Source organism: Colletotrichum godetiae (assembly GCF_030913485.1).
Source record: "Colletotrichum godetiae strain CBS 193.32 chromosome Unknown BDP55scaffold_8, whole genome shotgun sequence".
Taxonomy (NCBI): domain Eukaryota; kingdom Fungi; phylum Ascomycota; class Sordariomycetes; order Glomerellales; family Glomerellaceae; genus Colletotrichum; species Colletotrichum godetiae.
The window spans coordinates 44,028-64,560 of NW_026851256.1; the positions used below are offsets into that span (position 1 = coordinate 44,028).

Consider the following 20,533-nt stretch of genomic DNA (forward strand, 5'->3'; position numbering starts at 1 on the left):
TCTGTTTCCCAGTCATGATAACACCAAGATCAGACCTCTCTTCTTTCATTATTTTACATCCTTCTCTAGCCTCTACATTCACCTCTCTTTCTCACCTCTTTTACTCCTATCACTTAATTCATTCCATCTGCTCATTTATTTTGCCTCCACTCACACCCATTAACTCGGCTTACGTCTGTTGCCTCTGCTTATACTTGTTACCTCTATTACCTCTTTTATCTATATCACCTCCCTTCATCTCCTCTGTCTCTTTCCCCACATAGTACCTCTCCTGCTCCTTTTATCTCTTTCAACAGCTTCACACCTATATCACATTCGTGAACGAATACGAGCGAACGAACCGATGAAGAGGAATACTGACCACTTATTCTACCTGTTTTAGAGAACTATAAAGATGGCCGCCCCCTCCTCCTTTTCCTTCTCCTCCAAAGACGGCACTACCACCACTATGCCGGTGGATATCCCCGGGGCAGCGACGGGTCGTCGCGCTGCCTTCCGGCGCGCAGAGGCGGTTCGTCGGGCTTCGGTCATTGGTCCTGACTCCGACACCACTGCCGGAGACAGTCTGGCTGGCCGGGGACCCTAGGAAAGTCCTCGCCGCTGGACTGTCTCCCGCCCCGGAGGATTCTCCGCGGAGGAGATGAGCGCTGAGGCGACTCGGCGCCGCCATGGCCTTGGCACCGATCCCTCGTGGATTGTACGTATATATAACCCTTTCCTTGATCCCTTCTTGCCTCGCTCTATCTTACCCTGGCATCTGCCCGACTCTACGTTGATACGCGATGCTGATATCTGTATGAACAGGACCCTGCCGGCCGTCTCCGCCAGCTCCCCCCCGGCACTCGCCTCCCCTCGCCCGTCCCTCTCACTGAGGAAGAGCTCAACCGCGCCCGCAACTCCGGAGCCGGACCTCCCATCCCCTACCCGCGCCGCTCGCCCTCTCCCGGCTCTCGCCCTGTCTTCGGACCGATCACAGAGGAGGAGCACAACAGACGTGTCTTCGCACATCATGCACTGTACCGTCCATTCATGGGCAACACTCCCGATATCGGCCTTCCTCGCCCGCTCTGATACGGCAGCCTCGATCCACGAATCTCGGTCTTTCTCGGTGGCAGGATTCTTGTGCCTTCTTTGGGTGGTTGTTTATCTCATACGACGACACGAAACCATCGCTGTGGTCTACTTCGAGTGACAGGTTCTGCGAGTTCGGTTTCTTTTGGTCTGCGATAGGACATCTCGGATGGTCTCGACAGTGGTTTTCTGGAGGCTGGATGTTTATCGAGATTGGTCATATTCCAACGGAAGTCACGAAGACTACTGATGGAGACGGCTATACCTCTTCTTTATCCGCAGGCCACGGCATCGCTGATACGGCTCTCACATCCGCCGTCCACTTTTCACGTTTATTTTCTTCCGGTCTGCGTTTGTAATCTTTTCAACTTTTCAGATGGTTATGGGATTTCGTTTCGGAAGGATGGGTGGAACTTCGGGATTGAGATTGATGATATCACAACGGACGTTACGGCAACGACTGATGGAGAGAGATCATACCTCTATACCTCTGAACACGGTATCGCTATGACGACTTCTCATAACCGTCGACATGTTACGTCTTTCTCACATCTTCCGTGTTCCTTCCAACAAAATGCCTTCGAGATGGAAACCAGAGGAGGAAGGATCTGCTTGGACTCATGGCTTCACATGACCCTCGACGTCTGCAGCCGTTTACGACTCTTTCAGTTTTCGGCATGTCGCGTTGGACACGTGAAGGGCAACGAAATGGATGCTAGTACCCAACTTACCCCACGTTTGTTTTCGTTTTCAAGGAAAACCGGGACTTTTCACTACCGATAGAAGGCTTTTCTAGCCATTCATCAAGAAGAAGTTACCTGGACACCTTACTTATTTGCAAAGCGTGATGCCATCTTGGTTTGCGTAGTCGTGATACTGTACTCATCCCACCTTCTGCTCATATCACTTCGATGGTGATGCCGTTAACTTGGTCTTTAATCTTACCAGCCATAGCTTGACTGCTCTTGCCACGCTATCACGAACCTACCCCAAGCAGCCAAGACAAACTTCTTCCAATGATCCAAATCGTGGCTTGCAAAAGCGAAGCGCCGCAAAGCTTAAAGTAGCAAAAGACTGCGCTGGCGACGTACCCGAAGCGAGCACGAGCTTCCCAAGGAGCCAGCTGTCAGATTTCCAAGCTCATAATCACACGATCCAGGCTGAATCTTCCCACGTCAGTCATCAGATATCCCAGCCACCATACCCCTGTGTACGACGTTGGCATGTGGTGTCTCAAACACCTGGCTCACCTAGGTCACCTAGCCCACACCCTCAGCCCTAGGAAAAGGAAGTGACCTAACTCCGGATGGATCCTGCGCACAGGTTCCCGGACATCGTTTCTTACGCCATCACTGATCAGTGGTTCCCCATAGACCATCATCGTGAAGATGGGTCGGGGACGACGAATCCACCACCTCGCAACATGACCAGTCCCGAGCCTCCCCTCCTCCATCAGCCATAAAGCCGTTCGCCCGGCTAGCTCAATCGGTAGAGCGTGAGACTCTTAATCTCAAGGTTGTGGGTTCGACCCGTAAGTGCTTACAATTTCTCATCCAGACATGAGCTTCGCAACTAACGAATTCCAGCCACGTCGGGCTCAATTCCCGTCAGCGATTGACATTCTTTTTGCCCTATCGACTTTCGGCCTGCTTTTTCGACAATCTTTGCAAGGCCCACTGACGCTTGAGAGGACCGGGGTTGTCGGCCAGGCATTGAAGAACTGAGCCGAGGACCGGTGTTTGGGAAGCTGCGGGTCGGCTGCGTTGGCAGTTCCTGAAAGCGACTGTCGGTACGGATATTCGATGGGAAATGTGGAAAGGAAGTCTGCTGCTGCGGCCGAAATGAATTTACATGGGAAAGCTCCATCTTCTGATAAAGCACGGCTCCATGTGTGTCCGTCTGGAAGGGTGTTATTAGCTTGCAACCGTCAACAGACGTTGAATTTCTGCCTCGGCAACCAGGTCTCAGTGGCTAGCGAAAGTAACCCAGAAGATTGATTGCTCGGTCTGGGAGAATCCAAATTGGGCTCATCAAACCCCAACATGTCGCTGGAGATGGGGCGCTAGTCAGCAAGGTGCAGCAGGATGCCCTTGCAATCCTGCCAGGGGTAATGTGAGATATTGCTTTTCATACCAGCAAGAGATCACGAGCGGTGAGACAGCTAAATCCAATACTGGGATAGACGGTCAACAGATGAATGGCCAGGCCAGGTCTAGGTGCCGCCCGACGACCACAAAGTGCATGGCCTAGAAAATCGCCCGAAAGGATGCCAGTGCCAGCCACAACGTTTTGCAACGCGGACGGTGATTCGAGTAAAAGGTTGATTTTTGGGGGCCGGGACGTGCTGTCAGCGGGATGGCGGAAGCTATCCGGACGCCAGGCTCAAACTCCAAAGCACTACGGAATGGTAAGCACCAACAACATGGTACGTACCGTGGATCATGGAGACGATTGGCTGATGGCGAGAAATGCGAAGTAGTATGCCATACCTAGATCATTTCTCGAAGTTCACTTGAGCCCTTATGCGGTGCCAGCGGCCTTTAGCCAGTCAAACAGACCTAAGCAAGGTGTCACTGGCTGGCTGGCGATTCGAGGTGCATTCCTCAGTTCTGATCAGTTGAGGACCTTGAGGTATTCCGTCGATGGAGAGTGACAGGCAGTGCCTTGCATATCAACAGGGGGAGCAGTACCTCATCCGTTGGTCGTGTGCTGAACACCGGGGATCCGAGCCGCTCTGCCCCCCCCCCCTGGGCCGTGGCTTTCGATATTGAGCAATGGCTACAGTCTTGATTGGTGGTTGTCTGCAACGAGCTGAGACGCTATGACTCTTTCAGGCCTCTGGATATCCTCAATATCGAAAGCCGGTAGCTGTTTGGCTCGCATTTTCTGGGTAGAAATCAGCAGATGACTTGAGGTGATGACAATTGCAGAAGAGCAGGCAGGCAGAGATGAGGCGCCTGCGGGACGTGATCAAAGTTGCTGATGCATCTGGAAAATGTGCCCCTGGGAAGTGTTGCCATGTCGCCGAGACAGGATTCCTGATAGCCGGAGCTGCTCACGGGGGCATGTCTTTGTGCTGGGGACTTATCTGTACGCTCGCCCTTGTGCATGGCTGCATATGCAGGCTGCAGGTCTGGGGGGTAGGTAACCTGGGGATATTGGTAATCCAGCATCGGGATTCCCATACCAATGGTCGATTGGGGTTCTCCGTTGCGTTGCACATGAATTCGCGAGGTCTCTGTTACTTACGGCTTGCTGAACACAGAGCGACGCATCCATCCCGTCCCAACGTAGGCGTACCCCTGGTAACTACGGAGTACCACACCCACTCAATCAGCGTCAGCCGAGCCGCAGCCCTGTGAGCCAAAACGAGATGCTACATTGCACAGAAGAAGCAAATTGTACTCTCGTGACTCTGTCGTGAAGGCCAATGGGCATGGCGATAAATGCTGTATCCATTCGTTCGGTTGGGAATGCCGTCGGCAAGGGCGACGTCCGCTGAATACCTGGTGGAAAAGCAGCCGTAATCCGATGGCGATTCTGCTCGTGTCCTTTACGGATAGACTGCACCTCTTGGCGATGAATATTATACGACGACGCTATTGCCTGTCAGATACGATCATACAAAGCCCTCTTGCTGGGAATGGATTTTCGAGGTTCGCCGCCGCCTCCAGTTTATGAATTCAGGCATCCCGTCTGGTGAGTGTAGATGATGGATTAGGAACGCGGTTTGTGCAACAAGTGACGAGTGTGCATGCTGGAAGGCCCTCCAGGCATCATGGGCCGAGGCAAGCAGAGCGCTCCGTATGCAGAAGAAGCCGGCGGAGCTGTCGACATGGTTTAAAGGTCCGCAACTCCCGCCCGCAAGAATTGATGCCAGGTTTGGGCCCGTCTGCTTCCAAATCCCCACGCATCCGCGAATACGCTCGCGCCATATTGCGACGTTGGCTTGTACGAGTGAAGCCGTTCCCAGCGCACCACACCGGTCTCATTGTTGCTTGGGGCATCACCCGGCCGGCGTTGAGAAACAGACGGGCAAGCGTGACAGGGTGCGTAGGTTGGACAAGCAAACCGGCCGGTTCGTTGGCCTGGGCATCTGGAGCTGGGTGTATCCACCCCTTTCTTGCGTCTCATTCCAGGTGTTTGCAACATCTGGAACCTTGATGGGCATCTGAGTCAAGACAGAGACCTCAGCTGTTGATCCAAATATCTACCGTCGAGCTGGTCGCACGCGAGGTAGAGCATCTGCTTCCCTTCGTTACCTGTTCACCTTTTTGTCAGACATTTGACAGTATCAGGCCAAACGGCAACGGCGACGAACCCATCATCAGCCAGTGAAACAAACATCAACCGAGAGAATACAGCGACATCGACAGCGGGTGATTGATTGCCGGGTATCTCGCCTGCCACGGACACACGGTGGCCGGGGTCTGAGAAGCATAGCACCGCGCTTGGGTAACACGAACTTTTGCCATCGAGACCTTCTCTGATTGATTCTACATCACTTCTGTGCTTCGTCTTCAGCTAGCGTAAGCCCTGCCACCTTGGGCATTTGACTAGATCTCGAAGGGTCACAATCCCATATCGCAGTGTACTCGAGCACGGCTGTACAGCTGTCCAAGGTCGCTCTTCGTTGTTGGTGGCTTGTCAAACGACACAGTGGGAGAGGGACGACCAGAGAAAGCTGGGGACCAAGACCGTCCGGTATCGCAGCACGATTGCCTTAAGTTTGAGGCAAGGCGAAGCTGACGACAAGAACGAGGAGAATTGAGACGAGGGAGAGAGACTCAAGGAGGAGTTCTTGCAGAATTGGAGACGCGCTGTCCCTGCCCCTGTCATCCGTCTGGGTAGGAGTGTCGTAGGAGTGTCGTAGGAGCGTGGTGTTTGGTGTTACACGAAAGACACTGCTCGACTTTCGGCTCCGGCCGCCGCACAAGCATCTTGCAGGCACTCTCAGCAAGCAACAACGGCACTAGCAGCGTCAGCAACAGCACCTCAGCAGCCAGCAGCAACGGTTACGTTACTGAGCACCAACGCAGGGCGAGCAGCAAATAAACGACGGGAGAGGCCTGACTGTGTTGCTTGGTGATTCGCATCACCACTTGTCCGTTGGGTTTCCCTCGCCAATCCCCCCCCACGCCTGCGCGACCATCTCAGACTATTGCGTTTCGGGACAGAATTTTCGAAGTACCTGCCTTGTCTGCACTTGCCTGCACAGTTTCAGGGAGAGGAAAGAGCCGACTGGCTGACGTACAACAGCTCTGTGCTTGCCCTTTCCACAGATACGTTTTTCAGGTCCTGCCCTTTCTGCAAGATTCCTTGACCACACGTTACCTTCCTCACCAACAGACCGAAGTTGTCGAGGAAGGGACATTGTTGTCAGGGTTGTTTCCCTCTTCTGCGAAAGTACCTTTATACCTACCTCCTGGAGTCCTTCCTCATCAAAACGGGATAGCGAAAAAGGGAAGGAGACGATCTGGTAACCCTGCAGGTCCCAGCCCGTTCCTCCCTCGTTCTGAGACGTCCTCGCTCCAGCTGGAGCAGTTGGTTCACGTTCCCTCCGCTTAGACGACAGTGCTCAGCTGCCTTGCATCGATACGCACCCGGCACGCATCTACATTCTGGGCTCTCAACATTACAGAGAGAACCTGGAACTGGAACTGGAACTGGAACTGGAACTGGAAAGAACAAGGAGAAGAAGGCTCAATCATTTGCACTTGCACTTTCCTTACCATAAGGCAAGGGACCTTACCTTGGGCCACCCCCCTTCTCCTCTATACCCTCCTGTCCGGATAGGTACTCCTACAGTCTTTTCCCCCTTTCCCATCGACCAGGATTGGGTACCTGCCCCATCCCAAGCACCTGCTGCAAACACGTCCCCGGAACGCGGTGGTCACTCTTTAATATCGACATCCGGCACCTGCTTCTTCAAGCTTTCTTACTCCCACCATTATCTTTGGACTGTCTTTCTAGAGACAAAAAAAAAAGGCAATCTAGATCTTGCTTCGACTTGCATCATTCAGTTTCCTGCCGGCTTGCATCATCCATCCTACCTCTCCATCGCCAACCTAACCTTAATCTTCGCCTGGTCCTGGAACCAGCCATCGAAACGCACTTCTGCCCGCTCAGGTCCACTCGACGCACGACGCAGACGCATCCCTCTTCCATCGTCACCCTTGTTTCCAGAGCTCGCTTCTTCCTGCAACCTGCAAGCTCTTTGCTGGATGGGAAACTAAAATTTGGGGAAGGAAACGAAACAGAGCTCCGTCTGGCAGGCAGCCCTTCCCGTCTTCCCCGTCTTGCACCATCCCTGTCAAGGCACGCTCTCTGGGTCTATCCGTACTCCGTAGACATCAGATCACCCACAGCTCCATTCATCCCTGGCCAAAGCTCCCCAGTATCCCTCTCATCATACACCCGTCACTTGTCTTCCCCCCAGCATCTCGCAATCTCTTCAACTCTCATTTGTCGGAAATACCAGCTAGCCGCCTCTCGTCTTTTGGTAAATCCATCAACTACCTAATCCGTCCATTCCCTCAAGCTCTCTCTAGCTATTCGGTCGTCCTGCGGATCTACGGTTGCTCCACACGTCGTCAACACCGTCTGCCGCAATGGCGTCTCTCGAAGAGCTTCTCGATTCTCTTCACTACCTCTATCCGGCATTGGCCTTCACCTATTTTGCAATTGCTTCTGCTGTTGCTGTGTGCACTCTTCAGACTCTGCGGGCAGCCAACAACCCAGGCAAAGAGTTCATCCCTCGATCATGGATCCTTAACCTCCTCGTTGCCTTCGTCCTGACCTACGTCGCCCAGATTACCGTCATCGCCATTCAGTCCATCCTCCTTAAAGAATGGATTGGCCAGGAGCATGAGGTTATTGGCTTGCTTTCCTGCATTCTTGTCTTTGGTACCCAATTGGCCTTTCTCTCTGACACAGAACATCCGGTATGGACACCATACTGGGGTTCGTGGCTCATCTCCTTGGTTCTCGAGCCCATGATTGGAGTGCCAGATCTCATCATCAGACGGTCCAGCACTTTTGAACACTGCCGCATCGCCCACCTTGTCTTCGCTGGTCTCCGCTACTATCTGCTTCTCACCATCGTTTCCGTCTACGTTGTCCAGCGTATCCGAGCTAGCCAGGAAGAGGCCACGGACGAAGAACGGCAGTCTCTTCTTGGCCAAGATGACCCAAAGTCGCGCTTGAGTAGCTCAGGAAACGGAAGCCAGAGCTCCACGTCCACTTACGGGACGACAAGTGATCCACCAGAGTCGTACTGGGCCGAACGCCAGCGAAAGGCACAGGAGGAGATGGAGAAGCGCCTTCAGGAAGAGGGCAACTGGCTGACGTACATTAAGGGCTTCGGCGTAAGTTCTTGAATCTTTCGTTACTTTTCAACCCCCTGGTATCAGTAAATTTCTTAACACTACTCTAGATTTTGTTCCCTTATATCTGGCCTGTCGGGCAGAAATCCCTTCAGCTACGCCTTGTCCTTGTTGGCCTCTGTTTGCTCGCCGGCAACGCTCTCAACCTCTTGATCCCGCGTCAATTCGGTATCATTGTCGATGAGCTCAAAGACAAAAATTTCAGCAGTGCATGGTACGGAGTTGCCATCTACGGCCTGCTCAGAATTGCTGCGTCAGACGCCGGTATCGAGTTTCTGCGAGAATGGCTCTACCTCCCTCTCGAGGTGTACGCTGATGGGGCTCTGAGCACAGCAGCCTATCGACACATCTTGAACCTCTCAGCCGACTTCCACGATTCAAAGAGCACATCCGACATCAGCTTGGCCATGTATGGTGGGTCGAGTGTTTCCGACCTTCTGGAATCTATCTGCTTCCAAGCTCTGCCTATGCTGATCGACCTCGTCGTTGCCATCGTGTATCTCTCAGTTATTCTGGGGCCTTACGAAGGCCTCATCACCCTGGCGACTAGCACACTCTTCTTGTTCATTGCTACGAAGATGATTGCTGTGATGAAGGAACGCCGACGGGCCCACGTGAACGCCCAGTATGCCGAGCACTACGTACGCCAGACTGGAATCACGGGTTGGCACACGGTTGCATCCTTCAATCAAACGACATACGAAGACGTGCGCTACTCTAACGCAATTCACACCCGCATCAACTGGACTAAGCGTGTACGTCTCGGGTGGTTTACTGCGCAAGCGTTTCAGTCTCTGGTTCTCCTCTGCGGTCTTTTGGCTGGCGCGATTTTGGCTGTGTACAGGATCAAGAACAGCAAGGCCACCCCTGGTGACCTGACAATGCTCCTGATGTACTGGGCCCAACTCACGTCTCCCCTGCGGTTCATGGCGAGCCTCGGAAAGAAGATTGGAAGCGATTTGATCGATGCTGAGCGATTGTTGGACATCATGAAGAAGGAGCCAACAATCGTGAACAAGAAGGGAGCCCGCCCCCTAAAGCTTGTTGGTGGCAACGTCGATTTCAATGATGTGAGCTTCACCTACGACTCTAAGAAGAAGATCATCAACGGAATCTCTCTTTCTGTTCCTGGTGGCCAGACGGTGGCTTTTGTTGGCGCTACTGGTGCCGGCAAGTCCACCATGTTGAAGCTACTTAACCGTTTCTACGACGCCAGCGAGGGATCCATCTTAATTGACGGCCAGGACGTGCGTGATGTTGACTTGCACAGCCTCCGTGACCGCATTGGCTTGGTACCGCAGAATCCTGTACTCTTCGACGACACGATCATCAGCAACATTCGGTATGCGAGAATCACTGCCTCTGACGACGAGGTCTTTGAAGCCTGCAAAGCCGCTTGCATCCATGATAAGATCATGACTTTCACCGACGGATACAACACGCGAGTTGGTGAGAGGGGAATGTAAGTAACCCCAGTTTCTGCACAAAGACGAGTCACTGATCAAAATCAGCAAACTTTCCGGCGGCGAACTCCAGCGTGTTGCTATCGCCCGAGCAATTCTCAAGCAGCCTGAGATTGTGCTTCTAGACGAGGCAACAAGTTCAGTAGACACCGACACAGAGCAGAAGATCCAGCAGTCATTCATGCAGCTCTGCAAGGGACGAACCACGTTCATTGTCGCGTATGTATTCCATTTACTTCCAGCCTGCAGCGTTTTCATCCTTGCCAGTGCGCCACTGAGCTTTCGGGTTCATGTACTAACTAGAGGCAGGCATCGCCTTTCAACCATCATGAATGCTGATCGCATTGTTGTCATCGAGGATGGTGAAGTTGTCGAGCAGGGTAATCACGCCGACCTCGTCACTGCTAAGGGAAGATATGCCGACTTGTGGTCTAAGCAAACCTTCCTGAAGCCCAAGGATGACGATTTGGCCAGCAGCAAGAAGTCGACTGCCAGTGACACTGACGATTCTACGCTCGATGGCACCTCGGACACCACAGATGCTTCCGCGTCCGAGGGCACCCAGATGACACCGACTCAGGCGAGTAAGGGAAAAGAGGCTGTTCAGACTCCCGGTAATCACAAGAAAGAGGTAGAGTCAGCTGAAGATTCGTCTTTGGCAGATTCTAACCACTAATTGTGTAGGGCTCTCGATTGAACCCTGTTGCACCCGAATTCACGCCTAAGTCAACATCCGTCACCAAAGTCTCTTTACTATCTCCCAGTTGCCAACCCGTTACGAGACCCGCGAAGCCACATACCTCGCCCCTTCGCCAGACTCCCAAGCGAGTTCTGAATTGGGCGAGCGCGACTTCTGATGACGATTCCTCCCCGCGATCCACCGCCGGCGCCACGACTGTTCCTGCCGGCAGCCACGCTCAATTGAGCCCTCTGTCTGGTAGGAACTCCCTCCATGATCTATTGATCCATGATTGCTTTCGATGGATCATATCTGACCGCTTTGTGACGTCAGGTGCCCCACACGCCAGTAGGGTACAAGATTCAGATAACGACTCGGTGAAAACTGTTATCAAACTTGAGGTTCCCCTATTCAGGACCCCTCACTCAACTGCTCGCCGTTACAATGCCATGAGCGATTCGAATGAGCAAGCCGGTGGCGATACTGATGCGAAGGACCAAAGTGGCGATGATGCTAATGGATCCATTGCTGTAAGTTCTTCACGACCACCAACCGCAGAATGAGGAACTAAGTAGCTGCAGGAGGTACGCCACGTATCTGCACCTGTCTTGAAGCTGAAGGCCGTCACACCGGGCCAGCAGACTCGTGCTTCTCCTATGACCGTTGTTGTGTCCAAGGGCTTGATCAGCAACAAGCGACCGCCTGTCGCCATGACTAACACCCCTATTCCTCGTCACAAGGAGAATACACCCGAGGGATCTCATCGCCCAGTTTCGACCGAACCGACCACGTCATCGCCCCCTCTTAAGGAGGTTACCCAGCCAAACTCACCGGCATGCTCGCTCGCTCGAGATTCTCAGCAGTCTAACAACAATCGTGGCCAGCGAAGACGATGTAACCGAGGCGGAGGCCGTGGACGTGGCCGCCATGGCCACGCGAAAACCCCGGATACACCTGGTGCTGCGGGTTCACATTCTCATACTCATGGCACCCATCATTAAATTAAGTTGGCTTTCGCAGCTTGTCCCTTAATCCTGCGCCGCACATTATCAGATTTCCTTTGTTCGAGTTGGCGCCGATCCAATGTCACGGGACGACATGGACTAATTTTGACCCACCAAATTGCTTGGTTGGTGCAACTTTCTTTCTACAGTATTATTTAGAGAACGGAGCCAGCGCAAGCTGGCATGTGTAAAAAGAGACAGAGGGTATTACATCTTGTATCATGAGAGTATTGTGTTTCGCATCAAAAGCAACCCAAAATTGGCGACGGATCAGTCTCATTAGAATTGGCGGGAAAAGCTTAGAACAGACTGGCGGATTCTTACAGTTTAGATTAGACTGGGTGTATGGAAAAGACAGGTCGGTAGCTTGATCACCATGCCTAGTTACCTCAATAGTCCTTCACTGGTTCGCAGGCACATCACTTGACTTTCAGCAAGCGATTTCGACTCATTGGGCCATCGTGTGGTCTTCTATTCATGCACGTGTATTTTGTGTATGTTGTTGGGATAATTCTAAAGTGAGTCCCAGCGGTAATTGACTGTTTCCCGGCTTCTTCAACGGTAACGTTCTGTAAAAAACGAATTTGATCTCCTTAAACAAGACTTTACGCCGAGCCTCCACGGCCAGCGCCGGCGCCTCCGCCAGGGGCGCCTCCCGGTGCACCGCCCGGCGCACCTCCACCGCCCATCATGTTGCGTGCCCTATGGAGAGTTAGGATTGATCTGTTTTACTGGCAGAAATGGAGCACTTACATGTCAGCAATGTTGGGGTCAGACATGAGAGAGTTCAGGTCGGGCATGCCGCCACCGCTACCGAAGCGGTCGGCCATCTCGCGCAGGCGAGGGTTGCTCATGAGGTTGCCCATCATCTCGGGGTTGCTCATCAGGTTCTGGGCCATGCTCGCGAACATGGGGTTGTTCATGATCTGGCTGAAATCGGGCATGCCTCCAGCACCGCCTGCACCGCCGGCACCACCTCCTCCGAGCATGCTCGCCAAACTGCTCAGGTCGGGCATACCACCTGCACCACCGCCCATGCCGCCGCCGACACCGGGCGACTGGCGGGGCAGATCGCGCTCCTCGACCGACATCTCTTCGACGCGGCGCTTGGCCGTCTCGAAACCCTTCTTCATGGCCTCGCTGCCGCCGGAGCCTTCAAACTCGATGCCCTTTCCGTAGGCCTCCATTGCGCCCTTTGCGTCGCCGAGGGCGAAGCGGGCGAGGCCGAGGCGGGACCAGGCTTTCGTGTAGGCCGGGTCGACGGCGACGGCGGCCTCAGCGTCTGCTTTGGCGGATTCGTGATCTTTGGCGGCGGAGTGGGCGGCCGCGCGGTTGGAGAGGAAGACGGCGTTGCCCGGGTTCAGGGCCAGGGCTTGGGTGTAGAGGGCGATGGCGGAGGGGTAGTCCTTTGAGGCCATTGCGGCGTTGCCCTTTGACTTCAGGGCGTCTGCCTCCTTCTTATCTTCTTCGGTTACCGTCTTGGAGGCGGAAGCGGCGGCGTCGGCTGCGCCTGCTGCTGCTGCGCCGGCGGAGGCACCTGCTGCCGCAGCGGGGGTGGAGGCATTCTTGAGCTTCTCGTAGACGGAATAGACTTGGTAGAGGTTCTGGGCGCCGACGGCCTCTGCGAGGATCTTCTTGTCGGTGGGGTCGACTTTGAAGGAGTCTGCGATGCACTGGATTGCGACGTCGATGGAGTCCTTGTCGTCGGCGGGGAGGGTGCCGTCGTTGACGGAGGTGGAGAGGAATTCGCAGATTGCGACGGCGAGGCGCTGTTTGGAGGTTACTGTCGCCTGGAGGGGCGAGGAGGGGTAAATGTTAGCTCATGATTGCTTTTCTCCTTGAGCCGCTTGTAGGCATGGGGAAGGGGGCAGGTGTGGTGTTTACCATTTTGACGATGTGTGAGGCCTGTGAATGTGTATATATCGGATGGAGGAGGAAGGGCGTGAGGATTCGACACAAGGACGGGGTATCAAGAGGTGGTGGAAGGTGATGGAGAGCTTGGATGTGTGTTGTTGGTTTTTTTGGGGATCGTCTCCTTTGTTACGGCGGCGTGTTGGGCTTTGCGGCTGCTTGGCTGCCCGGGTCACTCCCCACGTTCTTTTCGCCCGGTCGGTACGAAAGCACAGCTGTTTGGCTGGAAGGTTCCAGCGTAGCCGCGGTGAAGGTGGGGGAGGGGTGGTGGGCGGGTGGGCGTCAAGCGGCGGCGACGGCGTTGGAGCCTTGGAGGAACGTACCGGTTACCCCGCTGAATGGGAAAGGATCATTTTCTCTTGGCTTCATGCAATCATGCAAATATGCACTTAAATGCACACGGGAGCTACACTCAATTCACTGTTGACTACACGATTGTGGACCAATAATATGACTTATTCATTACTGTTTGACAGAGGCCGTGGAGATGAGAAACGTCTCGCTGCCCGCCATGTGAAAGACATATCTAGTCCTACAGAAAACAAATGTAAAAAGAGGTATACACTCCTATCCTATCCGCCAACGCCCTTTGGTATGCTGGTGTGTAATGTCGCTGTTAAATTTATTTGATTACTTGTCTTGATGTCCGTCCGCTACCTAAGCAGCGGGAGAGGTAGAAGAGGTCTGGTTCCTCCGCCTGTCCACGTTGCGAATCTTGCGCAGTGGCTTGTTCTTTGCAAGACGGTATTTAGTGTAGAGCCGGAACACGTCGCGGATGACAACGTACATGCAGCCACCGACGAGGTTCCGACCCCATTGCTCCTGAAGCAGCCCCGTCCGGATCTTGAATCGGCCAAAGGTGTCTGCGGGAGATGTCCAGTGCTTAGGTAGCGCCAACCGGATGGCCTCGCCCATGGCGGCTGAGAAGACTGGGAGCAAGAGCGTGCTCACGATGGCGTTTGTAACGTCCTTGAGGCTGGCCTGGATACCGCGCTGGCGGGGTGCTGCAGGCGCCGGCTGGGCTGCTGGTTGTTGAGGTGCTGCTACCGCTGCCTGCTGGGGTTCGTTGCCCGGCTGGGGCGCCTGAGCAGGGAGTATAATGGGGACGTCCTGCTCTGCTGCGTGGGCCTCCTCGATCTCCTCAACAAGAATTTCGAGATTGACGATATCTTGATCCTGTCCGACTTCCACCTCTTCCAGCTCGACCTCCATCTCCACGTCGGGGATATCCAGCATGTCGATGGCCGCATCGATGAGACCTCCCACCAAGCCGACGTTTCTAGCGGCTTGGTTGGCGCCGTCGTTGTTCCTATCACGGCGGCGGCGGTTATCGTTCGGTCTGTTGTTTGCCTGGGGCGCGGGCTCGGGCAGTCCAGCAATTCTGCGCTCCCACTTCTTCTCGTATGGGCAGACGAACTCGTGCCAGAGGTTGTTGTATACAGCTCTGATATACGGGAAGCACGCTGCCGCAAGTTGAGGGGACGGGGGCCAGGAGAAAAAGTGGTCGTCTTTGGCCATGTGGAATACGCCGTACTAGATCATGTCAGTCAGTTGATGTAGGAGCAAGTGGGACACAAGGGTGCTTACCAGCGCCGCGGCGGGCATGAAGAAGACATTGCCCAGAATAGGGACCGACGAACCCAGGACCAGGGCGGGCGCGATAGTCGGAAGGATCGCGACGTGGATCCAATTGACCATGGGCACGCCTCTGGGGTTCCTGTCATTGAAGAAGAAGCGATATGTCGCCTCGGGGCCCGCAAACACCCGCACCGCAATGTTGCCGTACATGGCCAAGCTGACCCATGTGCCCGCGCCGATCCCGCCGAGGATCAGGCCCGGCGATACCCTGCTGAAGGACTTGTAGATCTGGTTGCTGAGCGCGAGCGCCGGGTCGTAGGGCTCGTCAATGTTGATCTTGGCCTTGCACACCGGGCAGAGGATCTCTTTTCCCTCTCGCTCCAGCTCCGTGACCCACTGGATCATGCAGTCTTGGTGGCCTTCGAGGGTGCAGGGGCACGGGTCTACCCAGGCGGACTCGGAGGCGCCGGACTCGTTCTCGTCCATGAGGCAGATGAAGCAGCGGCGCTCGCCATCTTGAGGCCCGGCCGAGATTGAGGGATTCGTGTCGGTCATGTTAGATGGCTGACACGGAGAAGGTCAGGTAAAGGTCGTCAGTTCGTTGAGGTTCGAGGGTGGAGGTGCAGAGGGTGGAGGTATATCGTGTGCGGGAGCTCAAAGCCCACGGCGCAACAAGGTTCGCAAAGGTGGAAAAATATGTGCTTCTAGCGCATGGTAAGGTTCGTAGCGAAAGTGTATAATCGGGTCTTGCGAAAGAATAGAAAAACGATAGTAGAATGTGGGATATCGAGAGGTGGTTGTGACCAGCCTGATTATTCACTGGTCGCTGGTCAAGCTTGAACGGGTGTGACATCAACCGCCCCAAATGTCCGTCCAACCGCGAGTGGAAGTCTATGGTGAGCCGAGGCGCAGGGTGGGGCCCTCGGGAGTTGAGGTTCTCGACCATATGTGGCTTGACGAGATACGTACCTTGAGGTTCCGTAGCTGGTGTGGCTGTGTAGAGATCTCCATATCTCTCAGATTTGACGGCGCGAGTCCTAAAACCAATCCTGCATCCTCCATATCACTGGATTATGCAGTACATTAATACGCAGAAGTTCGAGCGTCTAAAACAATTTCAATCGCTTTGGAATGCGGGTTGCTAATATTGCTACGCTAGGAGGCCATTCTCATCACGAAGATTCACCCAAGGTTCGGCCGACAACACCACTGCCATGATCCTTGTCCATACGCAGCGCAAACTCCTTTGTTTCCTTACGGACATTTTCGCCGAACCTCGCTTCATCTATGCCGAGGGCGTATTCCATATGATCTTGAGAGAGATAATCTTATGTCCACATCTTTCCCCGCGCTTCTTGTCCGAGTTCCAAACTCGTCATGTAAATATTCGCGCCCTGTTCTACGGTGCGCGCAACGGTGCTGTTGACCATTTTTGCCATAACACCCAAGAATCCACTCCCCGCTGAGTGCCGCGACAAGCTGCTGTTGACTGCACCCAGGCACACGAAAATCACCAGGATAATGGGCTTTCCATCGCCATCAGTGATGGAGGAGATCCTTGCTAGATGGCGTCTTGCGTATTCGGTCATGAGCTTCGACTGGGAGTAGTGATACTGTCCACCCATCATTCCCCGCGGAAAGTTTTCTCGCTTTGAAGTCTCCGTCAGTGGCTTCGTTGAGGCGAAGAAGGGTTTGATATCGGATCGTCTAGTGAGCCACGCTGCTCCTGAGCTGACGATGGTGAGGTGAGGTCGCTCCGGTACTGACGGTTTGCTGACAAGCGGAGAGGCAAGTAAGATTGGCAGTAACAGAAGTGAAGTAAGCGCTGGTAAGATCGCGTTGACTTGCACTGATCTCGAATCCGGTGGACGCGGTCTCATAACTACCGAGCAGTATGCCTGCGCTCAGAATAGCGTGGTCGAGGTGATCAACGGCCTTCTCTAGCTTGGCAATGAATTCGTAGATTGACTTCGGGGATGTCATCTCGACGACCAGAGGGATGATGTTTGGGCGACAGTCGGCTGTTGTGGAAGAGATACCAGGTGATGCTGGTTAGCTTCTTTGGTCTTCTGGGCCTTCAGATCATCTCGGGCGGCCACAACCAGTGTTGAAACGCCCTTAGTTGCAATTTGCTTGGTGGCTTCCAAACCAATACCACTTGATGCCCCTACGAGGAGGACCGTCAGGCCATCTAGCCGTCGAGAGGACGTCTTGGGGGCGAGTGCATTCGCGCTGTAAGTACTTTCAGCATGATTTCGAGAATATACAACTTTGACACGAACTAGCGGCTTCGCAAAGATGGAATCACGCCATTCTAAGTGCCATCTTCATCCTTAGTCCTGATACCAACGCCTACTATCGAACTATCTAGCTATTTGGGCCTACTAGAGGCACCCTAGGTAACGGCGGGTTGTCTTTCACGTTCGCATAATATGGGGCCGATGAAGGTCCCTAACAGGGAATAGAGAGCCTATATCCCGGCGTGCCCGGGCCCGCCGAATCCGAATGAGAACGCCAAAGGTCATCTGGATCAACCACACCTTGGGTAAGAAGCTTTCACTCTTCATCACCCATGGAACAAACAATATTAAAGCTTAGGTGACAACCTGCTGTCCTCTCATCTTGCATAACATGGTCAATAACCGCATCGGACATTCAAAGTCTCGATTGGAGACATGTGAAAGTACGCTTAGCTACAATGGACATGCCCAAGAGTATTCGACAGTTGACCGAGCTTTACAGTGTGAAGAAAACGGCCTTGTCCGAACTGCGTAAAGCACAAGATCCATTGCAGCTTGATTTTTGTACCTATTGGTTTGCAAGCCTCGGAAGGGGGCCAAGTGATAGCCCAAGAACCCGAGAAGAACCTTTTACTCAACAGGCCAAGTTCACTAGGACTCGAAACCGGATACAGAGTCTCTCCGGTGAGATTGACCTGCTTGACGAGGATCAGAACGCTACATATCAAGCAAGGGATCGTAGTACTTGCCATGAGCAGAATCTACAGGACCTTCGGTTGATACACCATTTCACCACATCCGCGGCCTTGACTGTTGCAGACGACTTTTCTCTTCGGGAGGTCTAGCAGGTCACTATCCCGGAACTTTCATTCTTTTGCGTGAGTTAGCTAGGGATCTCATCGAGACTCCTCGCGGATTGCCTCCTAATGTCCATCTGTAGGATAACCTCCGCCATTACATCCTCGCATTTGCAGCCCTACATCGTAGACATCTTTCCCCGGCTGGAAAGAACTTGTAAGTTGTCGCCGCGCAACGACATCTGACTGCAGCCTCAGTGACTCGGGTACCTTATTCTGGCCAAGGCAACACTGAAGACGCAGACTGTTACTTCGCACACACCCTCTTGGAGTTTTCAATGGAGATTTACCGCATAGCCCAGTCGCCTGGACTTGTTAGCGACTCTGATGTTTCGCATTCCTTCACCCCATTACAAAGTTGGTCGTCTGACTGCTTCGATTACCAAACCATTTGAATAGCTCTAAAGGATTTCACTTCAGGGAATTAAGATTTGTGTTACTATCCGATGTCGGCCAAGGCCTTGGCAAAGGGGCACTCACATATTACGTATTCGATACCGGAATCGAATCGAATCGTTGTCTCCCCTGAGCGAGAAGCTGGAGCTCACATCTCGCCTCCACCAACTCGAAAAGTGATGTAGAGGAGACACGGACTTGCAAGTGGCAGTGATCGTTTCCAAAGTTTGTCTTGCGGCGTTGGAGATTCTGGACATGACTTCCCGCTCAATGGTCATGCCGCTCAAGAACCGTGGTCTCGTATGGTACTGGCCCTTCTTCTTCCTGCTTGACTTTATCCATCTGTTGTCTGCTGGAGAACCTGTTTCCTGTGTTCTACTAGTTCACTATGCAGCATCGGTTAGGGTTATGGAGGTGGACTTCTGGTACTCTCAGGGATGGGGCTCAAAAATCTGCTCTCTCGTTGCTCATATCCTGCCTGACCCATGGAAGGTTTAGATTGAGTGGCCTCTTCAATGTATTGAACAGGGGACTGACATCCGGAAAACTCATGAAATTTGGAGACCATGCATGTATTTACGGCATCGGGGCCCGCCAAGATGGAGAGTTCTGTTACTTCCGGTACCACATCCGCGCAGACTTAGTCCGTCGTATCTTTCGCTGTAGCTGTAGAATCCCATATATCAACGCCTCGCTCGTCGGCTGGCACCCCGGAACGTATATATCTACAGGCACTACACGGTCGCACCCGCGAACCACACTATAGCTATAGTGATAATAGCCGCCACCGTTGGCGCAACTTCCCATACTAGTAACCCAGCGGGGCTCCGGCATTTGATCATAGACCTGACGTAATGCCGGTGCCATCTTATTTGTGAGGGTCCCGGCTACGATCATACATCGGCTTGTCGTGGGGATGCTCGGAAGATGATCCCCAGCCTGTCCTGGTCGAAACGTGGTGTTGATAGATGCATCATTTCGACTGCACAACAAGCGAGGCCGAAGGTCATCGGCCACAGAGAGCTTTGGCCGTCGAATTGCTTCTCGTGTCGAGAGATGACCTCAAGTATTGAGACCTGTGAGCAGACTGACAAAGGGGAAGTCGAGCGGATGGCGGATTCGAGACTGAACGACTTACAGCAGATGCTGAGCCGTTCCTGATATAGGCTGTTGGCTAGCGAGGGGGACTTTTCTCCGTATTGGTCGTGTTCTAGGCGGAAGTGAATTGTTTTCTGCAGATGTCTTGTGGAAGGTTCGTTGGCCTGATAGCAATGGAACAAGTAATGCAGCGCTTGTACCACTCAGAGAAAATCTGGCGCGGACTGCGCCCAAAGATCGCAGTAATGGTCTGCTGATTGTTCCCAAGACAGGAATTTTGATGCGGATTGCATGAAGAAAGTCGAAGGATGACGAGAAGAAGAACAAATGGATTGATTCCGTCACAATAAGTTTATAAGTAGGTCAGTTGAGGTTTCATCTAATAAGAAATATCACAAAACGTACATGATGTCCTCACACTCAGGGTGGGGTCCGGGTTCGTAACTGACTAGTCCAAGATCAGAAAGGGATATTGTCTTGAATCCGCTTGTTGATGCAGCCCACACCAGGAACGACGACAAGGCATGGTCTCATCCAAATCTTACGAGAGGCAAAACGATTTCTCCAACTGATTGAGAATATTACCCTACTGAATAAGAACGTCCTACCCGTATGACCACCATGAGTACAAGTTGAACTAGAGGCTCTTGTTTTCGTCAATCGAGGCGGTCTCAAACCCCGCTAGAAGTACGGGCCAGTTGACGAAAGCATGAGTGCACAACTACTAGGGTCATGGGTTTCGTTGATGCATCTTTGTTTGAACTAGTTTTGCGAAGTTATACCAAGTCGACTATCATCGTTCCCTTCAGTCGAGTTTTGGTCGGCCAGTGTCTAGTAATTCATGGCTTAGT

General features: G+C 53.3%; 5 protein-coding genes and 1 pseudogene across 6 annotated transcripts; 2 read left to right on the top strand and 4 right to left on the bottom strand.

Annotated features, from left to right (window-relative positions):
- Positions 1-2,541: 2,541 nt before the first annotated feature.
- Positions 2,542-2,611, top strand: BDP55DRAFT_t86 (annotated as a pseudogene). Its single transcript has one exon. The product of its transcript is annotated as a tRNA-OTHER (tRNA).
- Positions 2,612-7,682: 5,071 nt separating this feature from the next.
- Positions 7,683-10,595, top strand: BDP55DRAFT_545670 (uncharacterized protein; the record flags this gene model as incomplete). The annotated part of the gene is made up of 5 exons (XM_060568591.1): positions 7,683-8,266; positions 8,303-8,438; positions 8,507-9,918; positions 9,968-10,138; positions 10,229-10,595. The coding sequence occupies 5 exons, from the start codon at positions 7,683-7,685 to the stop codon at positions 10,593-10,595; spliced, it is 2,670 nt and encodes an 889-aa protein (XP_060433000.1).
- A 1,308-nt stretch (positions 10,596-11,903) lies between these two features.
- BDP55DRAFT_405789 (tetratricopeptide) lies at positions 11,904-13,587 on the bottom strand. Its single transcript, XM_060567331.1, has 3 exons — positions 13,487-13,587; positions 12,356-13,392; positions 11,904-12,304 (listed from the first exon to the last, which is right to left on the bottom strand). Exons 1-3 carry the CDS (start codon positions 13,487-13,489, stop codon positions 12,208-12,210), a joined length of 1,137 nt encoding a protein of 378 aa, XP_060433001.1. The 5' UTR covers positions 13,490-13,587; the 3' UTR covers positions 11,904-12,207.
- Positions 13,588-13,896: 309 nt separating this feature from the next.
- BDP55DRAFT_604251 (uncharacterized protein) lies at positions 13,897-16,008 on the bottom strand. Its single transcript, XM_060571084.1, has 2 exons — positions 15,101-16,008; positions 13,897-15,046 (listed from the first exon to the last, which is right to left on the bottom strand). The coding sequence occupies exons 1-2, from the start codon at positions 15,644-15,646 to the stop codon at positions 14,171-14,173; spliced, it is 1,422 nt and encodes a 473-aa protein (XP_060433002.1). The 5' UTR covers positions 15,647-16,008; the 3' UTR covers positions 13,897-14,170.
- A 148-nt stretch (positions 16,009-16,156) lies between these two features.
- BDP55DRAFT_405855 (uncharacterized protein) lies at positions 16,157-17,335 on the bottom strand. Its single transcript, XM_060567332.1, has one exon. The coding sequence runs from the start codon at positions 16,969-16,971 to the stop codon at positions 16,420-16,422; it is 552 nt and encodes a 183-aa protein (XP_060433003.1). The 5' UTR covers positions 16,972-17,335; the 3' UTR covers positions 16,157-16,419.
- A 1,861-nt stretch (positions 17,336-19,196) lies between these two features.
- On the bottom strand, positions 19,197-19,975 carry BDP55DRAFT_691489 (NADH-ubiquinone oxidoreductase 19.3 kDa subunit; the record flags this gene model as incomplete). Its single annotated transcript, XM_060576975.1, has 4 exons — positions 19,197-19,451; positions 19,484-19,607; positions 19,723-19,794; positions 19,908-19,975. The coding sequence occupies 4 exons, from the start codon at positions 19,973-19,975 to the stop codon at positions 19,197-19,199; spliced, it is 519 nt and encodes a 172-aa protein (XP_060433004.1).
- Positions 19,976-20,533: the final 558 nt, after the last annotated feature.

Coding starts and splice junctions, on each gene's coding strand:
- BDP55DRAFT_405789 (XM_060567331.1), bottom strand. Junction 12,305..12,355: donor GACCCCAACATTGCTGACAT/GTAAGTGCTCCA, acceptor AACTCTCCATAG/GGCACGCAACATGATGGGCG.
- BDP55DRAFT_604251 (XM_060571084.1), bottom strand. CDS start 15,646: ATGACCGACACGAATCCCTCAATCTCGGCCGGGCCTCAAGATGGCGAG. Junction 15,047..15,100: donor TCATGCCCGCCGCGGCGCTG/GTAAGCACCCTT, acceptor GACATGATCTAG/TACGGCGTATTCCACATGGC.
- BDP55DRAFT_405855 (XM_060567332.1), bottom strand. CDS start 16,971: ATGAGACCGCGTCCACCGGATTCGAGATCAGTGCAAGTCAACGCGATC.